A 25,511-nucleotide genomic window follows, 5' to 3' on the forward strand; every position below is an offset into this window, starting at 1 on the left:
TTCGCTCTCCCTGGGGCACCCTCCAAGCACTTGGGCCTTCCCAGCTCCCCTTAGCCTCGACGCAGCTGCCCCTCTCCCTGGTGGCCTGAGCCCCTTTCCTCCCAGCCCCTGGCTCTGGGCACAAAGGGGTCCGCAGTCGAGGCAGGAGCCCGGAGTCTGCGTGTCTCTGCGCCGCACAGCGCCTCTCCCGGCCCGTGCCACCCTGGGCCACCCGTGGCGGCCAGGAGGACTGAGGTGCGCTTCCCCACGCAGAGATGCGCTGGCAGCTGAGCGAGCAGCTGCGCTGCCTGGAGCTGCAGGGCGACATCCGGCGGGAGCTGCTGCAGGAGCTGGCCGAGTTCATGCGGCGCCGCGCCGAGGTGGAGCAGGAGTACTCCCGGGGCCTGGAGAAGCTGGCCGAACGCTTCTCCAGCCGAGGGGGCCGCCTCGGGGGCGGCAGCCGGGAGCACCAAAGCTTCCGGTAACACACTGGCCGCCTGGCACCCCCCCCCCCACTCCCCGTGCTGTGAGGAAGCTGGGCCCCCCCGGTCTGAGTGGCCCTCTGCCCCCTAGGAAGGAGCCGTCCCTCCTGTCACCCCTGCACTGCTGGGCCGTGTTGCTGCAGCAGACGCGGCAGCAGAGCCGGGAGAGCGCCGTCCTCAGCGAGGTGCTGGCTGGGCCCCTGGCCCAGCGCCTGAGCCACATTGCAGAGGACGTGGGGCGGCTAGTCAGGAAGGTGAGGCCCGGGGCCTAGTGGCCAAGGAGTGGCGGGGCGTCCTGGTACCGTGGTGGCGCGGCAGTGCCGTGATCGCCCCTACCACCCCCCACCCCCCGCCGCCCCAGAGCAAGGATCTGGAACAACAGCTGCAGGAGGAACTGCTGGTGGTGGTGTCGGAGCTCCAGACGGTGAGGGCCGGGTGGGGGGGGTAGCTGCGCCCGGGAGAATCGGTGCCTGGTGCCGGGGAAGCCAAGGTTTGGGGGGGGGGGGGGCCCTCCCTGGGCCGCGGCACCCTGCCCTGGGCAATGGGGCTCGGGCCTGTGGGTGGGCCCAGTTCTCTGGTGTCGGCAGGCCGGGAGGAGAGGGGAGGGGCTGGCCGTGGCCGTGGCCTTCAGCAGGGCTGCCTGGCCCGGGGCCTCCCTGCAGGCCAGGAAGACCTACCAGGTGTACCGCACGGAGAGCGTGAACGCTGAGACCAAGCTCCGGGAAGCCGAGAGGCAGGAGGAGAAGCGGGCGGGCCGGAGCGCTCCCGCCGCCGCCGCCCCCGACGCAGGGCCCCTGCGCAAGGGCTCCATCAAGAAGGGCGGGCGGCTGGTGGAGAAGGTGGGCCTGTCTCCCGAGGCGCTGGGTCCTGGCAGAGCGGGCCCACTGTGGGGGAGGCAGGGCTGGGGGAGAGCCGCCTGCGTGCTCCCCCTGCAACGGGAGGGCCTGGCCTGGTGGCCCCCCTGGTTCCCAGCCCAGGGGTGCTGGCGGCAGGACGCTGTCCTCAGGCTGCTGGGCCTGGAGAGACGAGGGAGAAAGAACAAACAGTCCCTGGGCCCAGAACGGGTGCGGACAGGCGCCCCCCGGCCTCCGCGGCCCACGTGAGGCTGCTGCGGCGCAGGGGGCTTCGGTGACTTTGGCGCCACGGAGCCTGGTCCCGTCAGCTTCCAGGCTAAGGGACCTTCCCACCCAGCCACCCCTGCCTCTGGCAAAGCCGTGAGGGTTCCGAAGGGGAGACACTTCCGGATGGGTGATCGGGTAGCAGGCAAGGAGCGTGCACTCCTGGGGCAGCCCCCGAGGGAAGAACGAGGCTGGTGAGGGTGGCAGACATGCCTGGCTCGGGTACCAGTCCAGGAAGGGGCTGGGGTCGCTGGCAGGAGACTGGGAGCGGAGAAGGGAGTTGCACGTCACTCAGGGTCCCCAGGGCGAATGGGTGCTTAGCTGTCTTCCACCACTGCCCTGCGGCAGCCCACCTTCCAGCCCCGGGCCAGGGGGCTTTGTTATTTAGCCCTTAGCGCTCTGTCCCCTCCCCTCGGGCCACTCCTTCCCCCTCGGCCTGGTGCTCAGGTCACCCCAGAGACTTGAGGCTCTCTCCCCCTCTGTCCCTTTTGTGCTGCTGCTTCCTTGCCTGGGATGGCCCTTCCGTGCACTTCCGTCTCCTTCCATCCCCTTCTGCCCCCTTCCACCTGGAAAATGATGGGCTCATGTCGTCCCCTGGGCAAGTTTCCCCCAGGCCCCCCCAGCTCCTGGCTCCCACTTCCAGGCTGCAGGTGTGCCGCTTTTCCTGATCTGACAGCTCGGTAGGTCTGTGTCTGCCTCCCTACTAGAATGTTCTAGTCATTTCTGCCCCTCCAATGAGGAATGACGAGGGCCTGCCAAGGCAGGAGACAAGCCCATCCAGCTTAGGAGGGACGGTGGGGAGGGCGGGAACTTGCAGGTGGGCCAGAGGTGGTGGGTGAAGAACTGACGGGTCAGGCTGGCTCCTGGGGGCGCGGCTGAGCGCCCCTGCGGCAGGGGAAAGTGGGGGAGGGGCCCCGGGGAGGGGGAGGGGTCCGTGGGGCATTGGGGTGTAGCTGTCTACGGAGGTGAGGAGACAGAGCACGAGTATGCCCGCGTGCACGTGCGAGCGTGCATGTGTGTGTGCGCGCAGCGGCACGCAACACAGAAGGTCAAGACGGGAGAGGGTGGGTGTGAGTGGGTGACCCTGGCACGACTGTGTCGTCTCGGGCAGCGCCAGGCCAAATTCCTGGAGCACAAACTCAAGTGCACGAAGGCGCGGAACGAGTACCTGCTCAGCCTGGCCAGCGTCAACGCCGCCGTCAGCAACTACTACCTGCGGGACGTCTTGGACCTCATGGACGTGAGCCCTGGGTGCGGTGAGGGGGGCGAGGCGCCCCGCACCGGGGCCCCCCTCCGAGCCACCGCCTCCCTTCCTCCCCTAGTGCTGTGACACCGGCTTCCACTTGGCTGTGGGCCAGGTGCTCCGGAGCTACGCGGCGGCCGAGAGCCGCACGCAGGCGTCCCAGATGCAGGGCCTGGGCAGCCTGGAGGAGGCGGTGGAGGCCCTCGACCCTCCAGGGGACAAGGCCAAGGTGCTGGAGCTGCACGCGGCTGCCTTCTGCCCCCCGCAGCGTTTCGACTACCAGCCCCATGATGGGGACGAGGTGAGGGCCGCCGCCCCCTGCTCCTTCCTTGTGCCCCCGGAATGGCAAAGGGGGCAACATCTCCAGGGCCTTGACCCCGGTGGGGGGGTGGGCGTGGGAGTGTACCTGTACTGCTCTTTTGTTTTTTTTTAAAGATTTAATTTCTTTCTCTTCCCTTCCCCCGCCCCCTTGTCTGCTCTCTGTGTCCATTCGCAGTGTGTTCTGTGTCCACTTCTATTCTTGTCAGTGGCACCGGCAATCTGTGTCTGTCTTTTTGTTGCGTCATCTTGCTGTGTCAGCTCTCCGTGTGTGCGGCGCCATTCCTGGGCAGGCTGCACTTTCTTTCGCACTGAGCGGCTCTCCTTACGGGGTGCACTCCTTGCACATGGGGCTCCCCTATGCGGGGACACCCCTGCATGGCAGGGCACTCCTTGCGCGCATCAGCACTGCGCATGGGCCAGCTCCACACGGGTCAAGGAGGCCCGGCGTTTGAACCGCGGACCTCCCATGTGGTAGACGGACGCCCTAGCCATTGGGCCAAATCCGCTTCTCTGTACTGCTCTTTTGACTCTTGTGCATGTTTTTGAATTTTCATAATAAAAATTTGGTGGGAAGTAAACCACTGAACCCAGGAGCTATCATTAGGCACCTGTGGACCTGTCCCCTGAGTTGTTTCTGCCTCTGCCCGTTCACCACTCGGGACTGGCATGGCATGGCGCGCCGTTCGAGCTGGCACTGGACTTGTATTTACCTCATTTGCATTTTGAGCAAAGCGATCGTTTCAAAACACGCACACAGTTTAAAAAGCCGAGTGTTATCCCTGGCTTATGAGGACGCCCAGCACCCGGCTCTCTCGCTCATGCCTTCCTGCTTCCGAAAGTCCCCACTCCCCAGAAATAACCACTTGCGACTCTTGTCGCTGCCGCTTCTGGTATTCCCCTGCGTATGTTCGAATAACGCAAGAAGGCTGCCATTTCTTTTTCCGTCTTAGAAATGCTCTGCTGGCTTCCTCCCGTGGAAGACTGGGAGCCAGCTCTGTCGCACGGCCATCCACACCCACTTCCAAGTCAATTAGCTCAGAGTCTGGGGCTACATTCCCATCAAACGTTCAAGTCCTGATGACAGCAAATGCTGTTACCAGCCAAGCCCTGGAGTGGGTTATGATGACTTTTCCTTCCTGAGACAATTGTCAAGATTTTTCTGGGATTAGTCACTGCGTCCCCTGAGAAAGGCCCCCTGGCCCTCCACGTCCCTGTCACTCTCTTGGGCAGTACTAGAATAGTCCTCCCGGCCACACCAGGTGAGCGGTGAATTCCGTCTTCTCCTCCGGGCCCTCCCCCCGCCCCCGGAGTCCTCCAGTCTGGTCCGCTTGGCTTCTAGGCCTTTCACCCAGATGGTGTCTAGGTGCTTCTCCTCACCAGCACCCCGAGAAATCAGTGCTGGTCTCTCTGGCAGGACAGCCCCTGCTTCCTGGACCTGATGGCTTCCTCTTTCCTGGTTTACACCCTTGTTGGAGTGGACACTTACTCCAATAGTTTCCTGACCTTGCATGCCTGAAAACGTTTGGCTTCTGGCTTTGCAATTGGTTGGTAGTTTTTGCTGGCCATAGAATTCAAGGCCGAAAAGCATTTTCCCTTGGAATGCCATAAGGCATTGCTCGGTTGTGCTCAGGCCCGTTACTATTGTTGGTGAGAAGCTCGATGCCGTTCTGACTTCTGGACCTTTCTGTGTGCCCTGTAATTTATCTCTTGGGAAGCTCTGAGTCTCTTTCTCCCTTGCGGAATTTTTTGAAGACGTGCCTTGGGGATCCTTTTCCAAACCTCATGGTGTCAGGCAACCCAGCGGGCTTTGTCAGCCTGGAAAGTTAGGTCCGGAGGTCTGGGGGAGATTTGCCCTTGATCATTTCCTCCTCTTGATTTTCTTGTTTCTCCCTTGCAGGAATTCTTGTTATTTGGATGTTGGACCTCATGGGTTGGTTCTCTCATTTTCCTATCTTTTCTACTTCCTAGTTCCCATCTCCATACCTTTTTTGTTGTTAAGAGGTGCCAGGACTGAACCCAGGACCTCGTACATGGGAAGCAGGCGCTCAACCACGGAGCGACACCCAGTCCCCTCTGTACCTTCTCAAATGGTGGAAAATGTTATTTCAAAGAGTTCTGTTCTGTTCTCTGAATTCCTATTTTAAAATAACCTCTTGTTCTTGTTTCACGGATGCTGTATCGTTTTAAATCTTTCGGAAGTGTTAATTTTTTGTTTTCTTGACTTTTTCTCTGCTCTCTGTTTCCTTACAGTTTTTGAAAGCGTGCTCTGGCGTCTGTCTTTCATCTGAGAGCTTTGCTCAAACGCCTGGTGATTCTTGGCTGTCAGATCATATGAGGAAGAGGATTGGGTGTCGGGTGTGTAGGAGCAGAGCTTGTCCGCAGTGGGCATCCCTGCAGGGCAAGTGGGCAGAGACGCAGCACTTTTGTTAGAGGGACCCCCAAATGCTGGCCGCTGTAGGTCTTTCCTCTCGGACTGGCCCGTTTCCCCAGAGAGAATTCTTCCCAACCTTCTGCTGGGATCCTGGATGTCAATGCTTGGGGAGCGGAGTGGGGTGGGAGGGCTGGGGGCTCCCTCTCTGGGATGCTGGCTTTCCTTTAAGCCCCCTGTTTCGACTTCAGTGTCCCCCAACCAAAGTCAACCAGGGACACTCCAGCCTTGGAACAACTGGAGTTTATTGCTCACTGGACACACACCAGGGGGCGCCCTGGGGCCTCTTCGCAAGAGGGTGTTAGGGACCGCGTAGAGGATCTGGGCTTGTGTTAGGTGGTTTGGGGGAGGGGGTCCAGGAAGTGGAGCTTGGCTCTGGCTTGGGCGCTGCCAGGCAGCAGGGGTCGTTCTAGAAGGCGAGAGGAATGAAGCGAGGTGAACGCTGTCATTGGTAAAGGAGCGGCACTCGCTCCTGGTGGCCGGGAGAGGGGGCATTTGGTCATTCTTGTGGCTTGGCCGCAGTTCTTGTTCTTGGCCATGCTCAGATGTCTTGCCCTATCTCTGTCAGAGCCTGTCCTTGTCTGATGTTGGTGAAACTGTTTGTTTTCGCCAGGAGGACTCCCCAATCCACCCAGCCCAAAGCAACCACTAATCTCCTTTCTGTCTCTCTGGTTTCGCTGCTTCCGGACACCTCATCGAAGTGGAGTCCGCCAGGAACGGCCCTCCCGTGGCTGGCTTGTTTCACTTAGCAGAGTGTTTCAAGGTTCCTCCGGGTCGCAGCTCACAGCCTACCTTCATTCCCTTTTACGGCTAAAGAAGATGCCACCCTGTGCTCGTAGCACATCTTGTCTCTCCATCCGTCTGTTGACAGATCCTTGGTTTGCTTCCACCCTTTGGCCCTTGTGGCTAGCGCTGCTGTGAGCATGTCCGCGCGATGTTTTGTGGGGACAGGTGTTTCCAGTTCTCTTGGATAGACGCCGCCATCGTGCTTCAGACCCGTTGTACAGAAGCATCTAGGGACGGTGGTTCCACTCAACCATCATGTGCCAAGGGAGCAGGAACGCCCTGGAGATGGGGGTGCCAGCTGCCCACTGCCCATCCCCACCCCCAGGCCTGAGCCCCATGCCCCGGGCCTGGCCCTCACCCCCTAGCCGCCGCCCCTCTGCAGGTGGCTGAGCTCCAGGTTGAGCTGGAGCTGAGGGACGAGATCCTGCCCAGGGCCCAGAACATTCAGAGCCGCCTAGACCGGCAGACGATTGAGACAGAGGAGGTAAGGGCAGGCGGCGAGGGCCGGGGAAGGGGGCGGGACAGGGACCTGGCGCTGCCTTCTCAGCACTGGTCGCCTTCGCAGGGGCAGGGCCCGCCCGCCCCTTCTGACTCGGGCTTCCTTGCCCCCCACCCCTTCCCCCACTCGCTTCCCACCCTTGCGCCGTCCCCTCTCCAGGTGAACAAGACGCTCAAGGCCACCGTGCAGGCCCTGCTGGAGCTGGTGGCGTCGGACGACGGGGAGGTGCTCGACGCCTTCCAGGCCAGCCCCTCCACCGAGTCCCTCAAGTCCACCGGCTCGGACCCGGGTGCCCGGCAGCCTGGCCGCAGGCGGGGCCAGCACCAGGACACGGAGACCTTCTACATCACGGTGGGGAGCGCCAGGGCTGGGGAGGACGCAGAGGCCCGGGGGGCTGGGGGCGGGGGACAGTCCGGAGCCGGGACTCAAGCCTTGTGCCCCTCCCTGGGGCTCCCCAGAAGCTGCAGGAGTACTTGAGTGGACGCAGCATCCTGGCCAAGCTGCAGGCCAAGCACACGAGCCTGCAGGAGGCCATACAGCGAGGTGCGCCCGGGCCCAGGGACCCCCCCCCCCCGAGCCCCGGGGTCCCCTCCCCAGCCCACGTGCCTGTCTGCCCCGAGCCGGCCAGCTTTCTGGCCCCCTGGGCTCATCCAATCCCCGGGGCCTTCTCTCTGGGGCTCATCCGTCCTCCCAGCCCCAGAGGCCGACCAGCGTTTTTCCTTCACAGGAGACAAGGAGAACTGCGAGGTGTCTCGGTGAGTCCTCGCCGCCTCCTCTGCTTTGTGCCGAGCGGCCGGGGGGCTGAGGGCTCAAGCATTTCCCGTGGCCCTCTCGGCACCCGGTGCCACTGCTCATGGCCCTGTGCTCTCAACTCCCCAGTTTGCCCAGTGGGTTCTAGAATAACCGAGGAGGGCCAGCTGTACCAGCTGCCTGCTCCCGATCTTTGCAGGGCCCAGTACACGCAGAGAAGGCTCCAGAGGAGCCGCCAGCCCCGGCCCAGCTCGCAGTATAACCAGAAACTCTTTGGGGGAGACATGGAGAAGTTCATCCAGGTACCCACTCAGCGCCGCGCTCCAGCTGAGTCCGGGCCCTCCCCACCTGTTCTGGTCTCTTTCTCCAGCCCTGGGTCACCTCCGTGGCCCGGGCCTGACCCCGTGCCCTCCATTCCCGAGCCCTGGTCCCCTGCCCCTTCCTGGGTGGGCCTTGGCTCAGTGGACTCAGCAGGCAGCAGTTTAGGGGAGCAACAACAAGGACACCTGCAAGTCCCACTGCAGATCAGCGGGCCTCAGCAGGGAGGGGTGTCCCAGACAGTGAAATGAGGGGAGAAAGAGAGATTGGAAGCGAAGCATTGCAACTGGCATTGGCCGTGATGCAATCACAGACACAGAACATTCCAGAGAACTCTACAGATTAAGTGGACACATTAGAGTTTCGCAATGCTCCTTGGCAGTTTCGCGAGGTCCACGGGCAGGACTCTGTGGCCTTTTTTAAAAAATTTCTCTCCCCTTCCACCCCCCCCCATTGTCTGCTCTCTGTATCCATTCGCTGTGTGTTCTTCTGTGTCTGCTTGTGTCAGTGGCACTGGGAATCTGTGTCTCTTTTTGTTGCGTCATCTTGCTGCATCAGCTCTCCGTGTGTGTGGCGCCATTCCTGGGCAGGCTGCACTCTCTTTCACGCTGGGCGGCTCTCCTTACGGGCGCACTCCTTGTGCGTGGGGCTCCCCTACGCGGGGGACACCCCTGCGTGGCAGGGCACTCCTCGCGCGCATCAGCACTGCGCATGGGCCAGCTCCACACGGGTCAAGGAGGCCTGGGGTTTGAACCACAGACCTCCCATGTGGTAGGCGGACGCCCTAACCACTGGGCCAAGTTCGCTTCCCTCTGTTGCCTTTTGACCCAGCAGCGGCCGGCAGGTAGCAAACACCCCGTAAGACATTATTTAAAATAGCCCCAGAAACGGCAGGCACCGAGGACTGGGCTGGGCCACGGGGCCCATGGCTCTCAGGCCTTGTCAAGGGCACATCTGAGCCACTGCCCGGGCTGGCGGAGGCCCCGGCGAGTAAATGCCCACCCCCTCCTGCACAGAGCTCGGGCCAGCCGGTACCTCTGGTGGTGGAGAGCTGCATCCGCTTCATCAACCTCCACGGTGAGCCAGGCCCAGCCCCTGCCAGCGCCCAGCACCCAGCACCCTGTGCAGGGGCAGGGGCCGGACCCCAGAGGGGGCGGGGCGTGCATCCCAGTCCACCGGCCGCTGGCCTCCACTTCCCTGCAGGCCTCCAGCACGAAGGCATCTTCCGGGTGTCCGGCGCCCAGCTCCGGGTGTCAGAGATGCGGGACGCCTTTGAGAGAGGTGGGCATGGGCGGGGCGGGTGGGGGGCGGGTGGGGGCCGAGCGGGCTCCGAGCCTCCTGCTTTGCCGGCCCGCCGTGTCGCCCCGCAGGGGAGGACCCGCTGGTGGGAGGCTGCAGCGCGCATGACCTGGACTCGGTGGCCGGGGTGCTCAAGCTCTACTTCCGGAGCCTGGAGCCGCCCCTCTTCCCCCCGGACCTGTTCGCCGAGCTGCTGGCCTCCACAGGTGAGGCCGGGGCCCCGGTCGGAGGCGGGTGGGAGGGGGGGCCCCCCCGGGGGCAGCGGCCCCCTCACACGGTTCTCTCCGGGCTGGCCCAGAGCTGGAGGCCGGGCCGGAGCGGGCCGAGCAAGTGAGCCGCCTCCTGGCCCGGCTGCCCGGGCCGGTGCTGGTCGTCCTGCGCTACCTGTTCACCTTCCTCAACCAGTAAGTGGCCCCTGGGGGCGGGCGAGGGGCCTGGGGCGGCGGGGAAGCCTGAGCGCCCCCCTCCCCACCCGCGCCCCCAGCCTGGCCCAGTACAGCGACGAGAACATGATGGACCCCTACAACCTGGCCGTGTGCTTCGGGCCGACGCTGCTGCCCGTGCCCGCCGGGCAGGACCCGGTGGCCCTGCAGGGCCGCGTGAACCAGCTGGCGCAGGTGCTCATCGTGCAGCCCGCGCAGGTCTTCCCGCCCCCCGCGCAGCTGCCCGGCCCCATCTACGAGAAGTGCATGGCGCCGCCCGCTGACGACTGCCTGGGGTACGGTACCGGCTGGGGGGTGGCGGGAGGACACGCCCGGCGGAACGGGACCCCCCCCTCACCCGCCTCCGCCACTCCGGACCGCAGGGACGCCCAGCTGGAGAGTGCGGCGGGGGACAACGAGCCCGAGCTGGAAGCCGGGGTCCCGGCCCAGGAGGACGGTGAGGGCACGGGAGGGAGGGCCCCAGTGCCCGCCCCGGGTGCCCGCCACACCCCCCACAAGGCCCCTTCTCCCCCGCAGACCTGGACGGGGTGGTGGAGGCCGTGGCCTGCTTCTCCTACACGGGCCGCACGGCCCAGGAGCTAACGTTCCAGCGCGGGGACGTGCTGCGCCTGCATGCCCGCGCCTCGGACGACTGGTGGCGCGGGGAGCACGCGGGCACGCGGGGCCTCATTCCCCACAAGTACATCACGCTGCCCGCCGGGTGAGTGAGCGCCGCCGGCCGCCGGCCCCGTGTGCTCAGCCCTCCTTGCCGCGCTGCCTGGACTTGAGCCTGGCTGGGAGCCACCTCTCCTGCTTGCAGACCCGCGGTGGCTGCTTCCCATGACCCCGGGGTTTCAGATTCAGCAGGTCTGGGTGTGGCCCCCGAGAATATGCAGCACCCCTGGGGCCCCACGTAGAGAGCCACCATTCCAGGCAGCGCCCCCTTTCTCACCCCAGGGCGGAGAAGCACCCTGCACAGGCGGCGGGAGAGCTGCTGGGCAGCCCAGAGGGCCTCCTGGTGGAGCCCGGCGGCCGGTGAGGCCCTGGGAAGGCTGGGCTGGGGGCCCCACCAGAGGCGGGGGCCGCGGTGGCCAGAGGGGCCCCCCTCACCCTGAGCCCGGCCTTGTGGGGAGGGGCCCTGGGGCCAGGATCGTCAAGCTCAGAGACGCTGAGGGACAGTGGAAGAGCTTGCGGCCCCCGGGGGCCATCCAGGCCGGGAGCACCCTGCCCCCAAGCCCCAGCTGCCCAGAGGGGGGCCACAGCCTGGGATCGGAGAAGCCGCGGCCAGGTCAGCTCGGGGACTTCCCTGGGACCGCCCGGCCAGGCTCACGTTCTGTGCTCTGCAGGCCAGAGCCCTGGACCCCACTTGAGACCCCGGGCGCTTCTGGGCTCAGATGGCACGGCTTGGTCCCAGCCTCCCCGGAGAGACACCCCGTGGAGGTGGATAAGGTGAGTGTGGAGTGGCGAGCGCAGCGGGGCGGCCTCCTCTCTGAACCCAAGGGAGGGGCAGGCCGGCAGGGCTGTGAGGGCAGGGGGCCCAGAGGCAGGGACGAAGGGGACAGAAGACCTTCGGCCTGTGGCATGGGCGCCCAAACTCTTGGGCTTTGCGTGTCCGTACTTGAGCTGGGAAGAGGCGGGCGCGGACGGAGGGGTGCCTGGGCAGGCTTCGAGGTGACAGGCGGTGGCACGGCAGGTGCTTGCTGGGATGGGGAGGATGAAAGGGACAGATGGGCGAGAGGTTGGAGAGGGGCGGTGGCGCTTACAGGGGACGCATGGGCGCTGGATGGCCCTGTGGGCCCACACGGGGGGGGGGGGCTGAGGTGGGGGGCCTGGGAGCCCCCGAAGCTGGTGGCCTCTGAGCTCTGCGGGCCAGGGGATGAGAGAAAAAGCCCCAGGTGCCCCCGCCACAGGGCCTGGCCAAGGCGTTGGCCACCCCAAACGTGGAGGGAGGAGAGCAGCCCCGGGCGGGGTGCGGTGGGCAGCTGGGCCCGGGCAGGGGCAGGGGGTGGCAGGTGGAGGAGGGCGCTGTGCCCTCACCCGGAGGCCCCCTTTCTCCCCTCTCCGCCAGGCCGTGGCGCAGACCATGGACTCCGTGTTTAAGGAGCTCTTGGGGAAGACGGCTGGCCGCCAGGGCCTGGGGCCAGCGTCCCCCAGCTCCCCCAGCCCCGGGCCCCGCAGCCCACAGCCTCTGGCCCCCGGCCGCCACGGCCGGCACAAAGGCTTCTTCCGAAGTCCCGGGAGCCCGGCCTCCCCCTCAGCTGCCCGACCCCCGGGGCCAGACCTCAAGCCGCACTGAGCCCCGAGAGAGCGGGCGCAAGCAGCCCGGGGGCCATCGGCGAGCCTGGCCATCCTGCCGGGGGCGCCCTTGCTTCTCCCTGACCCTGGCCACCAAGCCCCGGGCCCCCCTCCCGCCCCCCCGCTCGTGACCCTTTGTGGAGGGGAGGAGGTGGATCCCGGAACAGGGCTCCCCGACCCTGCCTCCCGGCCTGCCCCTGGGCCGGCGTGCTCCCCTAGGGGGGCACGGGCCTGGCGGGCTGTGGCAGCCATTCATAAAGGCCTCTGCGTTGAATCTTGGGGTGAGCCGCTCTCTGTCTCAACCGGGCGGGGGGCACGGGGGCTGCCTGGCCCCACGTGGCTGGGCGAAGGTGGCCAGTTAGGCAGCCGGTCCCCTGACCCTCCAGCATTGCCCCCACGCCCACTGTTACCCGCCTGCAAGGAGACTCCTCGCCGGCTGAGAGAACAGGCTGGAAATTTTATTGGGGAGAGTGAGAAGGCGGAAAAGGGGGAGGTGAGCAAGGTCGAGAAAGGCAGGTCCCCGGCACCAGGCCCCTCCCCCGTCAGCTCCCCCAGGGCCCTTGGCCTTACCCAGCAGGCATGGTAGCCCCTGCCCTTGTCCCTCGCGGGACTCATGACTGACAGAGCCCTCGGAACCTGGAGCCAGAGGGTCTCGATGGAGAGCCGGGAGGGTGAGGCCGAGAGCACGGGGCCTCACCCGGGGCTACCCAGCCCGGCAGCGATGGGGTCCCGGGCTCTCGGGGGCGCCTCAGGAGGAAGGCTCCTTGGCCAGGGAGGAGCTGGCGGTGGCACAGGACTCGTCCTGGGGTCCCAGGCCGGGGCCGTCGGGCGCCCGGGCGCAGCAGAGCAGGCGGCGGAGCTCGGAGGAGACGCTGCTGCTGAAGGCGGCGTAGATCCAGGGGTTGGTGCAGCTGTTGAGGCTGGCCAGCAGCATGAGCAGCACAAAGGGGGGCCCTGGGGGCGCGCCGGGCCCGAGGTCAGGGGTGCCGGGCTTGGCGGTCACCGCTGGGGGCCAGCTGGCCCCCCGCGCGCGCGCAGGTGCGCCTACCCCGCATGGTGCCCCCCGCCCTGTGGCCCGGGCCACACCCACCTTCCTGAGGCGCCTTGGGGTCCCACGCCGCCCACAGCTGCACGAGGAAGAAGGGCGCCCAGCAGACCACGTAGACAATCACGATCACCAGCGTCATCCGCACCGTCTTGGCCACAGCGGCGGACACCCGGGCGCCCTCGCGGGGGCCGCCCGCCCGCCACCCCCTCCGGCGCCCCCCAGCCCTCTCCGACGGCGCCAGGCTGGCGTGGATCTCCCGGAAGATGAGCACCTGGCAGGCGGCGATGCCCAGGGCGGGGGCCACGAACACCATCAGGGCGATCCAGGTGACGTAGGCGCGGAGGCCCCAGGGCTCCACAAAGCGCGCCCAGCAGTCCAGCACCCCGCTGCCGTCCCCCACGTCACGCTGGGCGAAGATGAAGAGCTGGGGCAGGCTGAGGAGGAGGGAGAAGGCCCAGGCGGCGAGCACCGGCCGGTTCCAGTGAGCGCCCGGGCCGTGGCGGTAGGCCAGCATGGGGCGGCAGATGGCCCGGTGGCGGTCCAGGGTCATGGCCAGGATCATGTAGGAGGAGGCGTACATGCCCACCATCTGCAGGTACTTGACGGCCCGGCACAGGGCGTCCGGCCCCTGGAAGCGGTCGGTGGCATCCCAGGCCAGCTGGGGCAGCACTTGGAACAGGGCCACGGCCAGGTCCGCCAGGCACAGGTGGCCGATGAAGACGTGCATGGGCGCCCAGCGGCCCTGGCGGCCCCGCCGCGCCAGGGCCCCCAGCACCAGGCCGTTGCCGAGAACCACGGCCACAAAGATAGTGGCCAGCAGGGCCACCTCGGCTTGGGCCAGCAGCGGGTCCCGGGCGTTGCGCTGCTCCTCCTGGCTGCCATTGCCGGGCGGCATAGGCCGAGAGAGGGGTCCAGGCACAGCTGGGCGGGGGGCGGGGGAGGGCCGAGTCAGGGGGTGTACTGGGCAGGGGGCGGACCTCCTGCTGCCCTCCCACCCGCCCCCTCACTTCCTGGCTCCCAGGTCCGGGCAGGGAAGGTTTGCCCCCGGGCAGCCACATTTGGGCGGATTTGTGCTCTGGCCCCCGTGTCCCAGACCCGTGAGGTCAGAGAGGAAGGGTTGCCTCCTGCCCAGTGCCTGGGGGAGAGGCCTGGCTCCCACCCCCACCCCACCAAGAGCCCCGAGAAGCCCCGGGGGAGCCCCCGTCCTTCGCCTGCAGTGCACCCGAGCGAGGCCTGCGGGGAGAGGGGCTCTCTGCCGCGTCCCACCCAACCGCCAGCCTGTTCATCCCAGCAGGGGCCTGGGGACCCAGTCGCCTCCTTGCAGGGGGAGGCCCTACCTGAGGGGGTGGGCGCCATGCGCATGGTGGAGCAGAGAGGAGTCTGAGCCGTGATCTGGGTGGTGAGTCCTCCCCGGACCTAGAGGAGACGGGCCCTTAGAGAGGACCAGGGTGCCAGGGTGCCTGCCAAGTGGGTCTGTGTGTGGGGGTGGGGTGGGGAGTGGGGGCGCGTGTGTGAGCGGGCGCTGGGAGGGTGAGTCCTTGGGGTCCCTCCTGGGAATGAGCAGGGGGAGACAGAGAGAGGGACCGACGCCTGGACGAGCAGAGCCCAGGAGCCACCCAGGCAGCCCCATCCTTCGCCCCCCACCTGTCCGAGCGCCCCCAGTGCCCAGGCAGCCCCTTACCTGACCGGGCTCCCAGCGACCCTGGCTCCTGGGCAGCGGGGCGGTGGCGCACGGTGGCCCAGGCGCTCAGATCTGCTCTCCATCGCCCGCCCCGCCCCGGCCCGGCCTCTGGGAGTGACCTGCCCAGAAGGGGACTTCCTCCCCCTCCCCCACGCTGCCTCCCCGGGCTCACCGGGAAGTAGGCTCCTGGCCAAGCCCCCAGCCTCCCGGCCGGTCCCTCCACGCAGCCTCTGAGGATCCCGGGCCATATGTACCCCTCCGCCTCCCTCCGCCACCCTCCTCCTGCCTCCACTTGGAAATCGCCATGTGCAGCGCCTTCAGTTTACAAGTGGGGAAACTGAGGCCAAAGAGGGGTGCGACTGGCCCGGGATCACGCAGGGCTTTGGGGATGAAACTGGCCTCCCATTTCCTCAGGCAGGTTTCATCTCTGCCCGTCGGGGGCACAGGCTGGGAGCTGGGGTGTCCCCACACGCCTGCCCAGGCTGTAGCCCGCAGCCCCCACCGCCCGCAGTGTGGGCCTGGCCGGAGGTGAAGGACAGGAAGGCAGTGGAGGGGGTGGGGGCCGAGCCGGGGCTTCCTCCCTGAGGCCCTGTGGGAGCCAGGGGCACCCCACCCTCTTCCTCCCCCCACCTGCCGCTACCTGTCCTAGAAGGAGGGGGCCTCTGCGCCCCGGCCTCCGTGGTCACCCTCCCTCCCTCTCTCTCTCTAGCACTCAGGCTAAGACACACACACTTGACCTATAAGTGCAGACTCCTGCGGGAGGGCGGCCCTGAGAGGAGTGTGGAGGCCGCCCTCCCTCTCCTGCCCCCCGGGTCCCAGGACCCCACACTCCCGCCCCCCACCTTGGCTCCAGGACCCCGAATCCTTTCGGCACATCCCCTGCCCTATTCTCCCACCCTCCAGGCCCGGGAACCCCTGGCCTTTTCAGCTCATTGCCCCTCTCCCCACCCCAGCCCCAAGAGCCCCCCACCTGCCCTCTTCCGGCCCTCCCTCCCCCCTCCATGCCAGGCGCCCTCTCCATCCCACCCCTGCGCCACCCCCGCCAGGCCTTGGCCCAGCCCAGGACAGCGCCCTGCCCACGCGCCACCAGGGACAGGCTCCAGGCCGGAGATTGGCCCTCTTTTCCTGTTTGTCCGTCTTCCCCGTTGGCCAGTGGGGGTCCAAACAGCCTCTCCCTGAGCAGGCTGCGGGTGGGCCGGGCGGCGCCTCCTCTCTCCTCGCCACAGGGCCCGTGCAGGGCCCGGGTGGGGAGGGGGCTGGGGGCCCCCCCAGGGCAGCACGGATGGGACCCCTGGGCGGAGTCTGACCCATCCGCACCCCCCTCACCGCAAACACACACTCTACGCCCCCCCAGCCCACGCACCCCGCACATCCAGCACCCAGGGCACACCCCCACCCAGAGTGCCCTCCACAGGGCCAGGTACCTGTGCATCCCCACCCTACACACCCACACCACACGCGGCACACACACAAACCCTGCACACAGCCCGCCCGCAGCGTGCGGCACGCACACAAACCCTGCAAACAGCCCGCCCGCAGCGTGCAGCACGCACACTGCACACGCGCGCCTGAGTGCCTTTCTAATTTGGGGGCTGGCCCATTTGGCAGTGGGGTGCAGAAGCCGGAGCTTCAAGCGGAAACCCTTCGGCCTGCACGTGGGAGGGTGGGGTCGCCCTCCTGCGCGCCCTGGGAGCAAGCTACCGTAATTAACCTAAGAGAGTAAAAGCCGCTGCTCCAGTGTCACCTGGGTCAGCCAAACTGGTGGAAAGGGGAGTCCCCTGGCTGCACAGATCACCCCCAGGAGAGGGTGATCCAAGGGGCAACCGTGAGCCCCTGGGGTAAAGTCGTGTCACACCAAGTACTTTCTCTCTTCCCTTGTCCCCACCCCCCAGGCTCCTCTGGGCATCCGGTTCCCATGCTGTCATTCAAGATGGCCTTCTCTGTCTGTGGAATGCAGGCACCAGGGGGCTGCAGGGGACCGATTGCTCTGGGCTGACCACAGAGGAGCACGCATATTTAGGAGACAAATGTCCTTGTCCTCCAGTGGCGCCCCTCAATTGGCAGAGGCGTGCAGGACCCTGGTTTGGGAGGAAGACAGAGCAAGGCTCGCGGCCCGCCTGTGCCCATGCCCAGCTGTGCGACCTTGAGCCGGCCACGCCCGGCGCTGAGCTCAGCGTCACCCTCCGTCAGATGGGCAGAGCGGAAGGGCAGAAGCGCAGGGCCAGGCTGGCCCAAGCGCCGGAGCAGCAGGCCACGGGTCCCAGGACGGCCCCCTCTGCTCCACCTAGAGCCTGGCCGGGAGCTAGAGAGGGAGGTTCCTGGGTGGGCCCAGAGGCCGTGGCAGCCCTTTTGGGGTCAAAGGACCACCATCCCCTCAGGGCTTGGGTCCCAGGGCAAACCCAGCGTGGGGCGGGGTTCCTGAGCCCCGCGGCCAGGTCCCAACCACCTCTGCTCCGTGGCCTCCTTTCTGCCCGTTGTCCAGACTCAGGGAAAAATCTCAGTGAAGGCTGCTCATCGTGGGTCTTTTCTGGGCTCCAAGAAGCAAGACGAGGGGTTTATGTTCACCCCAAAGCCGGGCCATAAAGGGAGGCAGACCCCACAGCTCGCCGCTGCTCAAGCAGGACCGGGGGCCTCCTGGGGGCCTGGTGGAGGTGGCGGGCGGGCCAGCTGCTCGGGCCAGCCGGGAGAGGCAGCCGGCCCTGGGCCTGCCTTCCTGAGAAGGGCAGTGGTGGGCCAGGGACCCTGGAAAGGAGATTGAGGCAGGGATTCCCTGCAGAGTATGGGGGGGGTTGGCTAAGTGGGTCCCGCACTGGCCCCGGGCAACACCCGGAAGCTGGCTCTGGAAGGCTGAGGAAGGGCCGGGCCGGGGACCTCAGGCCCGGGGGCAGGATGGAGCAGACGCCCCCTCCCCGCCACCCGCCCCCACCCCCAGCGCAGGCCCCTCTGTGTGGCTCTCACTGGCTCCTCTAAGGTGGCAGGAGGACTTCTGTGGGTGGCCAAGGGTGGGCCCTGATCTCCACCTGGGGACTGCGCAGGAGAGGACAGGAGGCCCCGGCCGACAGGGGCGGGGGGGCGCACTGACCGCCCAGGTCCCAGTGGACGGGGAGGCTGAGCTGGCAGGAACCAGGCAGGACCAGTTACCCCGAGCTGCCACCTGCCGGACCCTGTGCCCCGGCCCCAGGGAGCATGCAGCTCTGTGGGGGGACAGTGGGGGACCAGGCCATTGCTGTCATCCAGGAGGGAAACGGGGAGCGGGGACGTGGAGGAGTGAGCAGGTGGGAAAGGCATGTTGAGGGCCTGAGACCCCTGGAGATCCACCCAAGGATGGCGAGGGGAAGGGGAGCCAGCCGAGGATGTCCAGGAGCTAACCAAAGAGCTAGAGAGGGCGGCGGACTTGGCCCAGTGGTCAGGGCGTCCGTCTACCACATGGGAGGTCTGCGGTTCAAACCCCGGGCCTCCTTGACCCGTGTGGAGCTGGCCCATGCGCAGTGCTGATGTGCATAAGGAGTGCCCTGCCACGCAGGGGTGTCCCCTGCGTAGGGGAGCCCCACGCGCAAGGAGTGCGCCCCGTAAGGAGAGCCACCCAGTGCGACAGAAAACGCAGCCTGCCCAGGAATGGTGCCACACACACGGAGAGCTGACACAACAAGAGATGCAACAAAAAGAAACACCGATTCCCGTGCCGCTGACAACAACAGAAGCGGACAAAGAAGACACAGCAAATAGACAAAGAGAACAGACCACTGGGGTGGGGGGAGGGGAGAGAAAAAAAAATAAATCTTAAATAAAAAAAAAAAAGGTGGAGCACCCAGGAGGGCCTGGGGTACGGAGGGAAGACACACACGGGGAGGGAGCGGCGCCCCAAGCCTGTCCTCAGAATGAGCTGTGCACCTGTCGCACACCTGGCTCTCAAAACACCCAGATCTGCACTTGGGAAGAGAAGGAAACATTGAACGCAAAGTCAAACGCCTAGAGTGGGGCCTGGGGAGCGGGGGTGGGGTGGTGTGGGGAGGGGGCATGGGCCGAGGAGTGGGCCGCCATCTGAAGGTGAGACTCTAACTCCACCCAGCTGAGGTTCCGCTGCAAGCGACACCAAGGACCTGGGCAGCCTGGGGGGAGCCTGATGACCCCTGATATCCTAAGAGCCTGGAACAGGAGGGGTCTCCTTGTGTGAGATGTGCTCATGGGCGCGGATGGTGGGGAGCCAGTGGGGGCAAGTGAGCGGTTGAGGGCAGACTCCTCCCCCTCAAAGGCCAGGAGGGCCAATCCAGGAGGCCATTGGCCCCGAGGCCACGGAGCAGGCTGCACCTCCTTTTTTGATCATTTATTCAGGCACCCTGGTTTGAGGAGCCAGATGATTGAGGGAGTTTTCTTACAGAATGCAGCCAGCCCACCCCATTTCCTGTTCCCAGAGGCACCCAGAGTTGTCCCAGGGGCAATTCTGTTTTGTGGATTCTTTGGGTCAGTGCCTCTGTGTTTTTCACTAATGTGCGCTTAGTGCCGGTTCCCAGTAGGACAAATGAAGCTTTAGCTTCCTGTCACCTCCTCCAACAGGACCCACGCCCCCTTCTCCCTCTGCCCTCCCACCCCTTGCAGCTGTATGGCAACCAGCTTAGCTCAGCAAGTCAAGGTTTGCAGCCTTTTGACTGCGGAACGGCGGCCACGGCTGGGCTGCCACCATACAACGAGCCGTGTCCTTTTCCTGCCTGACATTTTATGAAATAGGGAAGTCGGAGGTTTACAGAAAACTCAGACAGAAATTACAGAGTTGCCATGTACCCCCCTCACACGCACAGTCCTCCCTCTTATTAATCCTTTGCTTTAGTGTGTGCCCTTGTTACAATCAATGAAGCAATGTTATTGTAATTGTCCTCTCACCAGGAGTCTGTGCTTCACGTGATGGTTTACTGTGTTGAACAGTCTTATGGTTTGTCATTTGTTTGGTTTGGTTTGGTTTTTGAGGTGCCCGGGGGCGGGGAGAGATTGAACCTGGGACCTTGTACGTGGGAAGCCAGTGCTCAACCACTGAGCACGTGGACTCCCCTGAGTCGGTTTTTCCATTTATTTGCTTGTTGTTGTTTTTTTGTTTTTTAAGGAGGCACTGGAAACCGAACCCGGGACCTCCCATGTCTGAAACAGGTGCTCGACCACTCGAGCCACTTTGGCTTCCCTCATGTGTTTTTTTTTTAAGATTTATTTATTTATTTATTTATTTATTTATTTATTTATTTATTTATTTCTCTCCCCTTCTCCTCTCCCCGCCATTGTCTGCTCTCTGTGTCCATTCGCTGTGTGTTCTTCTGTGTCTGCTTGTGTCAGCGGCACTGGGAATCTGTGTCTCTTTTTTTGTTGCGTCATGTTGTGTCAGCTCTCCAAGTGTGCGGCACCATTCCTGGGCAGGCTGCACTTTTTTCTCATGGTGTGGTTCTCCTTATGGGGTGCACTCCTTGTGCATGGGGCTCCCCTATGCGGGGGACACCCCTGTGTGGCAGGGCACTCCTTGCACGCATCAGCACTGTGCATGGGCCAGCTCCACACGGGTCAGGAGACCCTGGATTTGAACCGCGGACCTCCTGTGTGGGAGACAGATTCTCTCCATTGAGCCAAATCTGCTTCCCTCCCTCATGGTTTTTTAAAAGTTTTTATTCTAGTAATGTAATTACAGCCTAAAATCCCCCCTTTTTACCACGTTCAAATCTATAATTCAGTGCTGTTAATCACATTCACCGTGCTCTGCCATCACCCAAACTTTTCCATCACCCAACAGAAGCTCTGGATCAAGGAAGTGTCAAGTCTTCATTCCCTACCCTCACCCCGGCTCCTGGCAAACTGTGTTCTAGTTTCTGATTCAATGAATTGGCTTGCTCTAATTATTTCATATCAGTGAGATCGAACAATGTTTGTTCTTTTGTGTCATGTATTTTGGAATATATGTCATTCCACAGGATGTCTTCAGGGCTCATCCATGTTGTCACACATTAAAGATTCCTTTTTAATGCTGAATAGTATTCCATTCTATATGTATGCCGTATATTCTTTATTCATTCATCAGTTGACGGATGCTTCCAATATCTGTTTGCATCCCTGTTTTCAATTCTTTTGGGGTATATACCTAGAAGTGGGCTGCAGTATCTTATGGTAATTCTGCACTTAACTTTCTGAGAAGCTGCCACACTGTTTTCCACAGCAGCTATACCATTTTACAGCCCCCAAAATGAACAAATGTTCCTATTTCTCCACATCCTCTCCAACACTTGTTGTTGTTGTTGTTTTTAGTAATAGCCATTTTAGTGGGTATTAAATGGTATGTCATTGTGTTTTTGGGTTTTTGGGTGCTGCATTCAGCTCACAGTAGGTTGGCTCGAAGGGAAGGCAATGCAGAAATAAAGGTAGAGACACAAGAGGGGAGACAAACCTGGGGCCAGGGGACTCACAGCTTCTGCAACTGAGAGCCTCCACCCTAGTTTCCCATCTCATTTATTGGGAAACTACCAAGCAGCTGTTTGCTATCTGAACTGCAACATCATTTACAATAACAGGGAACAACTGCAACATCTAACAACGGCTACATTTAACAGGTGTAGCATTTACAATAAGAAACAGGTAAGCCAGTTTCCCACAACATTTGGGTTTTTTTGAGGTACTAGGGCCAGGGATTAAAGCCAGGACCTCATATGTGAGGAGCTGGCACTCAACCACTGAGCCACATTGGCGCTCCTGAGTTGGTTTTTCCGTTTGTTTGCTTGTTTTTGTTCTTAGGAGGCATCAGAAACTGGACCAGGGACCCCCCGTGTGGGAGGTGGGCACTCAACTGTTTGAACCACATCCACTCCTTGCTCGTTTGTTTTTTTGCTTGTTGTCTGCGTGTTGGTTTTGCTTGTTGTCTGCTCGTTTTTGCTCGTTGTCTGCTCACTGTCTGCTCGTTGTTTGTCTTGTTTAGGAGGCACCAGAAACCGAATCTGGCACCTCCCATGTGAGAGGCGGGTGCTCAATTGCTTCAGCCACACCTACTCCCCTCACGGTGGTTTTGATATGCATTTCCCTAAGTACTAATGATGTTGAGCATCTTTTTATGAAGTTTTGGCCATTTGTATGTCTTTGGAGAAATGGTTATTCAAGTTTTTTGACCATTTTAAAATTAGGTTGTTTGTCTTTTGGTTGTTGAGTTGTGGGTGTTCTTTATGTATTCTGGATATTAAACCCTCACTGGATATGTGGTTTCCAAATATTTTCTCTCATTCAGTGGAGAAATTCTCTCATTTATTTATTTATTTATTTTAAAGTTTTATTTTTATTTATTTCTCTCCCCTTCTCCTCCCCGCTCCAGTTGTCTGTTCTCTGTGTCCATTCGCTGTGTGTTCTTCCTGTGTCCACTTCTATTCTTGTCAGCAGCACTGGGAGTCTGTGTCTCTTTTTGTTACATCATCTTGCTGTGTCAACTCTCTGTGTGTGTGGCTGCCACTCCTGGGCAGGCTGAACTTCCTTTCGTACTGGGCGGCTCTCCTTATGGGGCACACTCCTAGCACGTGGGGCTCCCCTATGTGGGGGACACCCCTGCGTGGCAGGGCACTCCTTGCGCGCATCAGCACTGCGCATGGGCCAGATCCACACGGGTCACGGAGGCCCTGGGTTTGAACCCCGGACCTCCCACGTAGTTGGCGGATGCTCTATCACTTCCCTCTCATTTACTTTCATGATGAAGTCTGTTGATACAAAAGTTTTAAATTCCAATGCCACATTTGCATATCATTCTATTTACCTATTCAACTACCTATCTAGAAATCCATCCATTTATCTTATTATATCTTGATTATTTGACCTTTTTTTCATTATGAAATGTCCCTCTTTCTCTCTAGTAATTCTCTTTGTCTTGAATTCTACTCTATCTGATATTAACATAGCCACACCAGCTTTCTTATGGTCTACGTTTACATGGTATATCTTTATCTGGACTTTCATTTTCTACTTGTCTGTGTCTTTATGCTTAAAGTGTGCTTCTGGTAAATGACATATAGCTATTTTATCCAGTCTGACAGTCTCTGCCTTTTAACTGGTGCATGTGGCAGATTGTGTTTTTTGAAGGTAGCCGCAACAAAATCTCCCACCCCACATGCTCTTCTGGAACCTTGCCGGTTTCCCATCAAGAGGTGGGGTTTAACCCTGCCCCCCTTAATCTAGGCCAGCTTGTGACTTGCTTGTAATGAACATAATGTGGTGGGAACGATGCCACTTGATTTCTGAGGCTAGGTCAGGAAATGCAGTGCAGCTTCTGCCTTGTCGGCAGGGACAGTCACTTTTCAAGCCTTTGGCTATCCAGTAAGCAGTTCGACTTCCCTGAGGCTACCATCTTAGGAGGAAGCCCAGACACAAGAGCGAGCACGCAGAGTGGCCCTGAGACAACACGAGAAAGCAGAAATGCTCCACCACCCCCCCCAAGTCACTCCGGTCCCATGCTGTTCCACCTTCAGCCACCGGCGTGACAGGAAGCCTGTGAAAGATGCTGAGTCAGAACTGCCCTCTTGAGCCCTTCCCATGGTCTTTCTCTCCCCTTCCCCCCCCCCCCAGTAGTCTGCGCTCTGTGTCCATTTGCTGTGTGTTCTTCTGTGACCGCTTGTATTCTTGTCAGCGGCACCTGGAATCTTTGTCTCTTTTTGTTGCATCATCTTGCTGCGTCAGCTCTCTGTGTGTGCAGTGTCATTCCTGGGCAGGCTGCACTTTTTTCTCATGGTGTGGTTCTCCTTATTGGGGACACTCCTTGCACATGGGGCTCCCCTACGCGGGGGATACCCCTGCGTGGCACAACACTCTTTGTGCGCATCAGCACTGCATGTAGGCCAGCTCATCACATGGGTCAGGAGACCCTGGGTTTGAACCCTGGACCTCCTATATGGTAGGTGGATGCTCTATCAGTTGAGCCAAATCCACTTCCCCCTTCCCATGGTCTTGATTTACGAAAAAAACATGAGCAGTAAAAAGATTATTGTGGTTACTTTCAACCATGAATTTTTGGGGCAATATGTTATGCAGCAATGATAACTGGAACAGAGTTTTAATCTGATCAGTCACTTTATAGTTTATATAATGTAATCATTGATATCTTTGGGGTTCTGTCTACCTTGTTGATCAAACACTTGGGTGTTTGAGTTCTCTTTGCTCCATCTCTTGTTCGTTCCTCTTTTTCACCTTTTCTGCCTTTTTTTGGGAAACAAACTGGGTATGTTTTTAGTATTTCACCACCTTTATTGACTTTTTAGTTATGCATCTTTGTGTTATTTTTAAGTTGTTGCTCTAGAGATTGCACTTTGTATCTTTAACTTAGCACAACCTGCCTTCAAAAAATAATTCTACTGTGTCATGAACAATGTAAGAACTTTACAGCAGTATTCCAATTGCTACCATCCCACTCTTCGCGTTCTTCTCATATATTTTAATTCTGGTGTTTTTCATTCCTTGCTTCAGTCTGATATCCCTTCTCTTCAGCCTAAATAATTTATTGTAGTATTTCTCTTATTACAAGTCTATTGGAGATGAATTCTTTATTCATTCTCATCAGCAGATGAGGCCTTATTTTGCCTTAAATTTTAAAGGAATTTTTTACTTGATATAGAATTCTAGATTGAGAGTTTTTATTTTTCTTTTGGCATTTAAAGATGTTCTACTAATAGTCTAGACTCTATTGTTTCAGATGAGAGCCAGCTGTCATTCTAATCATTCCCCTGTATTTGTAGCCTGTCTTTTTTTCTCTGACTGCTTTAAAGGTCTTCTCTTTTTCTCTGTTTTTTAGCAGTTTGACTATGATGAGCCTAGGTGAAGTTTCCTTTGTATTTCTCTGGCTTGGGATTCACTAAGTTTCTTGGCTCTGTGGGTCGATTGGTTTTCATCAATTTTGGAAAGTTTTTGGTCACAGCTATTTGAATACTTCTTTGCCCCATTCTTTATCTGCACTTGTGTTAAGCCATTTAATACTTTTCCACAGTTCTCAGTTGCTTTGCTTTGTCCTTGTGTCCCCCACTCTTCTTTTTCTCCTTGTATTTTAGTTTGGATAATTTCCATTTACTTGTTTTCAAGTTCATGGATTCATTTCTCTGTCATGTTCAGTCTGCTGAAAAGTCCATCAAGACAATTCATCTTTGACTTTATATTTTTCATTTCTAGCATTTTCATTAGGCTTTTTAAAAGTTTATTTTACTTATTTCTCCCCACCCCTTCATTGCTTGCACTTGCTATGTCTGTTTGTCTTCCTTGTTTCTTCAGGAGGCACTGGGAACTGAATCTGGGACCTCCGATGTGGAAAGGAAGAGCTTAATTGCTTGAGCCATTCTCTGTTCCCTGCTTTGTTGTGTCTCTCATTATGTTTTTCCTCCTGTCTCTTGTTGCATCATCTTGTTGCATCAGCTTGCCATGCCTGCCTGTTGTGTCAGCTCACTGTCTTGCTTGTCTTCTTTTAGGAGGCACTGGGAACCTCCATTCCCTGCTTTGTTGTATCTCATTATGTTTTTCCTCTTGTGTCTCTTGTGTCATCTTGTTGTTCCAGCTTGCTGTCTTCTTTTGGAGGCACCAGGAACTGGACCAGGGACCTCCCATGTGGTAGGTGGAAGCCCAATCATGTGAGCCACATCTGCTTCCTTAGGCTCTTTATATTTTTCATCTCTCTCCTGAAATTTCCCATCTGTTCACACATATTATCTACACTTTTGCACTAGATGGTTTAACATATTTATCATAGTTATTTTAAAGTCTCTGTTGATTCCAGTGTCTGGGCCATTTATGAGTCTTGTTCCATTGACAGTTTCCTCTCTTGATAATGGGTCATATTTCCTTGCTTATTCACATGTATCATGA

General features: G+C 60.5%; 2 protein-coding genes across 3 annotated transcripts; one reads left to right on the forward strand and one right to left on the reverse strand.

Moving 5' to 3' along the window:
• The first annotated feature begins 233 nt into the window (after nt 1-233).
• Nucleotides 234-12,214, forward strand: ARHGAP4 (Rho GTPase activating protein 4). Of its 2 annotated transcripts, XM_058290941.2 has the most exons (21): nt 234-460; nt 553-715; nt 823-885; nt 1,124-1,300; nt 2,691-2,819; nt 2,902-3,123; nt 6,740-6,841; nt 7,016-7,207; nt 7,315-7,399; nt 7,584-7,611; nt 7,806-7,908; nt 8,941-9,001; nt 9,128-9,205; nt 9,295-9,429; nt 9,522-9,627; nt 9,708-9,941; nt 10,029-10,102; nt 10,183-10,366; nt 10,603-10,680; nt 10,992-11,094; nt 11,714-12,214. In XM_058290941.2, the coding sequence occupies exons 1-21, from the start codon at nt 255-257 to the stop codon at nt 11,939-11,941; spliced, it is 2,751 nt and encodes a 916-aa protein (XP_058146924.1). In that variant the 5' UTR covers nt 234-254; the 3' UTR covers nt 11,942-12,214. The 2 variants fall into 2 exon arrangements, with proteins under 2 accessions (XP_058146924.1, XP_058146925.1); XM_058290942.2 differs by lacking the exon at nt 10,603-10,680.
• Nucleotides 12,215-12,591: 377 nt separating this feature from the next.
• AVPR2 (arginine vasopressin receptor 2) lies at nt 12,592-14,744 on the reverse strand. Its single transcript, XM_058290943.2, has 4 exons — nt 14,670-14,744; nt 14,326-14,404; nt 13,031-13,909; nt 12,592-12,894 (listed from the first exon to the last, which is right to left on the reverse strand). Exons 2-4 carry the CDS (start codon nt 14,348-14,350, stop codon nt 12,689-12,691), a joined length of 1,110 nt encoding a protein of 369 aa, XP_058146926.1. The 5' UTR covers nt 14,351-14,404; nt 14,670-14,744; the 3' UTR covers nt 12,592-12,688.
• Between the last annotated feature and the right edge of the window lie 10,767 nt (nt 14,745-25,511).

The sequence above is a fragment of the Dasypus novemcinctus genome, chromosome X (assembly GCF_030445035.2).
Source record: "Dasypus novemcinctus isolate mDasNov1 chromosome X, mDasNov1.1.hap2, whole genome shotgun sequence".
Classification (NCBI taxonomy): Eukaryota; Metazoa; Chordata; class Mammalia; order Cingulata; family Dasypodidae; genus Dasypus; species Dasypus novemcinctus.

Excerpts from the sequence above, each read along its gene's own strand:
- ARHGAP4 (XM_058290941.2), top strand. The coding sequence starts at position 255 with ATGCGCTGGCAGCTGAGCGAGCAGCTGCGCTGCCTGGAGCTGCAGGGC. Across the intron at positions 461-552 it reads CGGGAGCACCAAAGCTTCCG|GAAGGAGCCGTCCCTCCTGT; the intron begins GTAACACACTGG and ends TCTGCCCCCTAG. Across the intron at positions 9,628-9,707 it reads CTGTTCACCTTCCTCAACCA|CCTGGCCCAGTACAGCGACG; the intron begins GTAAGTGGCCCC and ends CCGCGCCCCCAG.
- AVPR2 (XM_058290943.2), bottom strand. The coding sequence starts at position 14,350 with ATGCGCATGGCGCCCACCCCCTCAG. Across the intron at positions 13,910-14,325 it reads CATGGCGCCCACCCCCTCAG|CTGTGCCTGGACCCCTCTCT; the intron begins GTAGGGCCTCCC and ends CCCCCCGCCCAG. Across the intron at positions 12,895-13,030 it reads CCCCAAGGCGCCTCAGGAAG|GGCCCCCCTTTGTGCTGCTC; the intron begins GTGGGTGTGGCC and ends GCGCGCCCCCAG.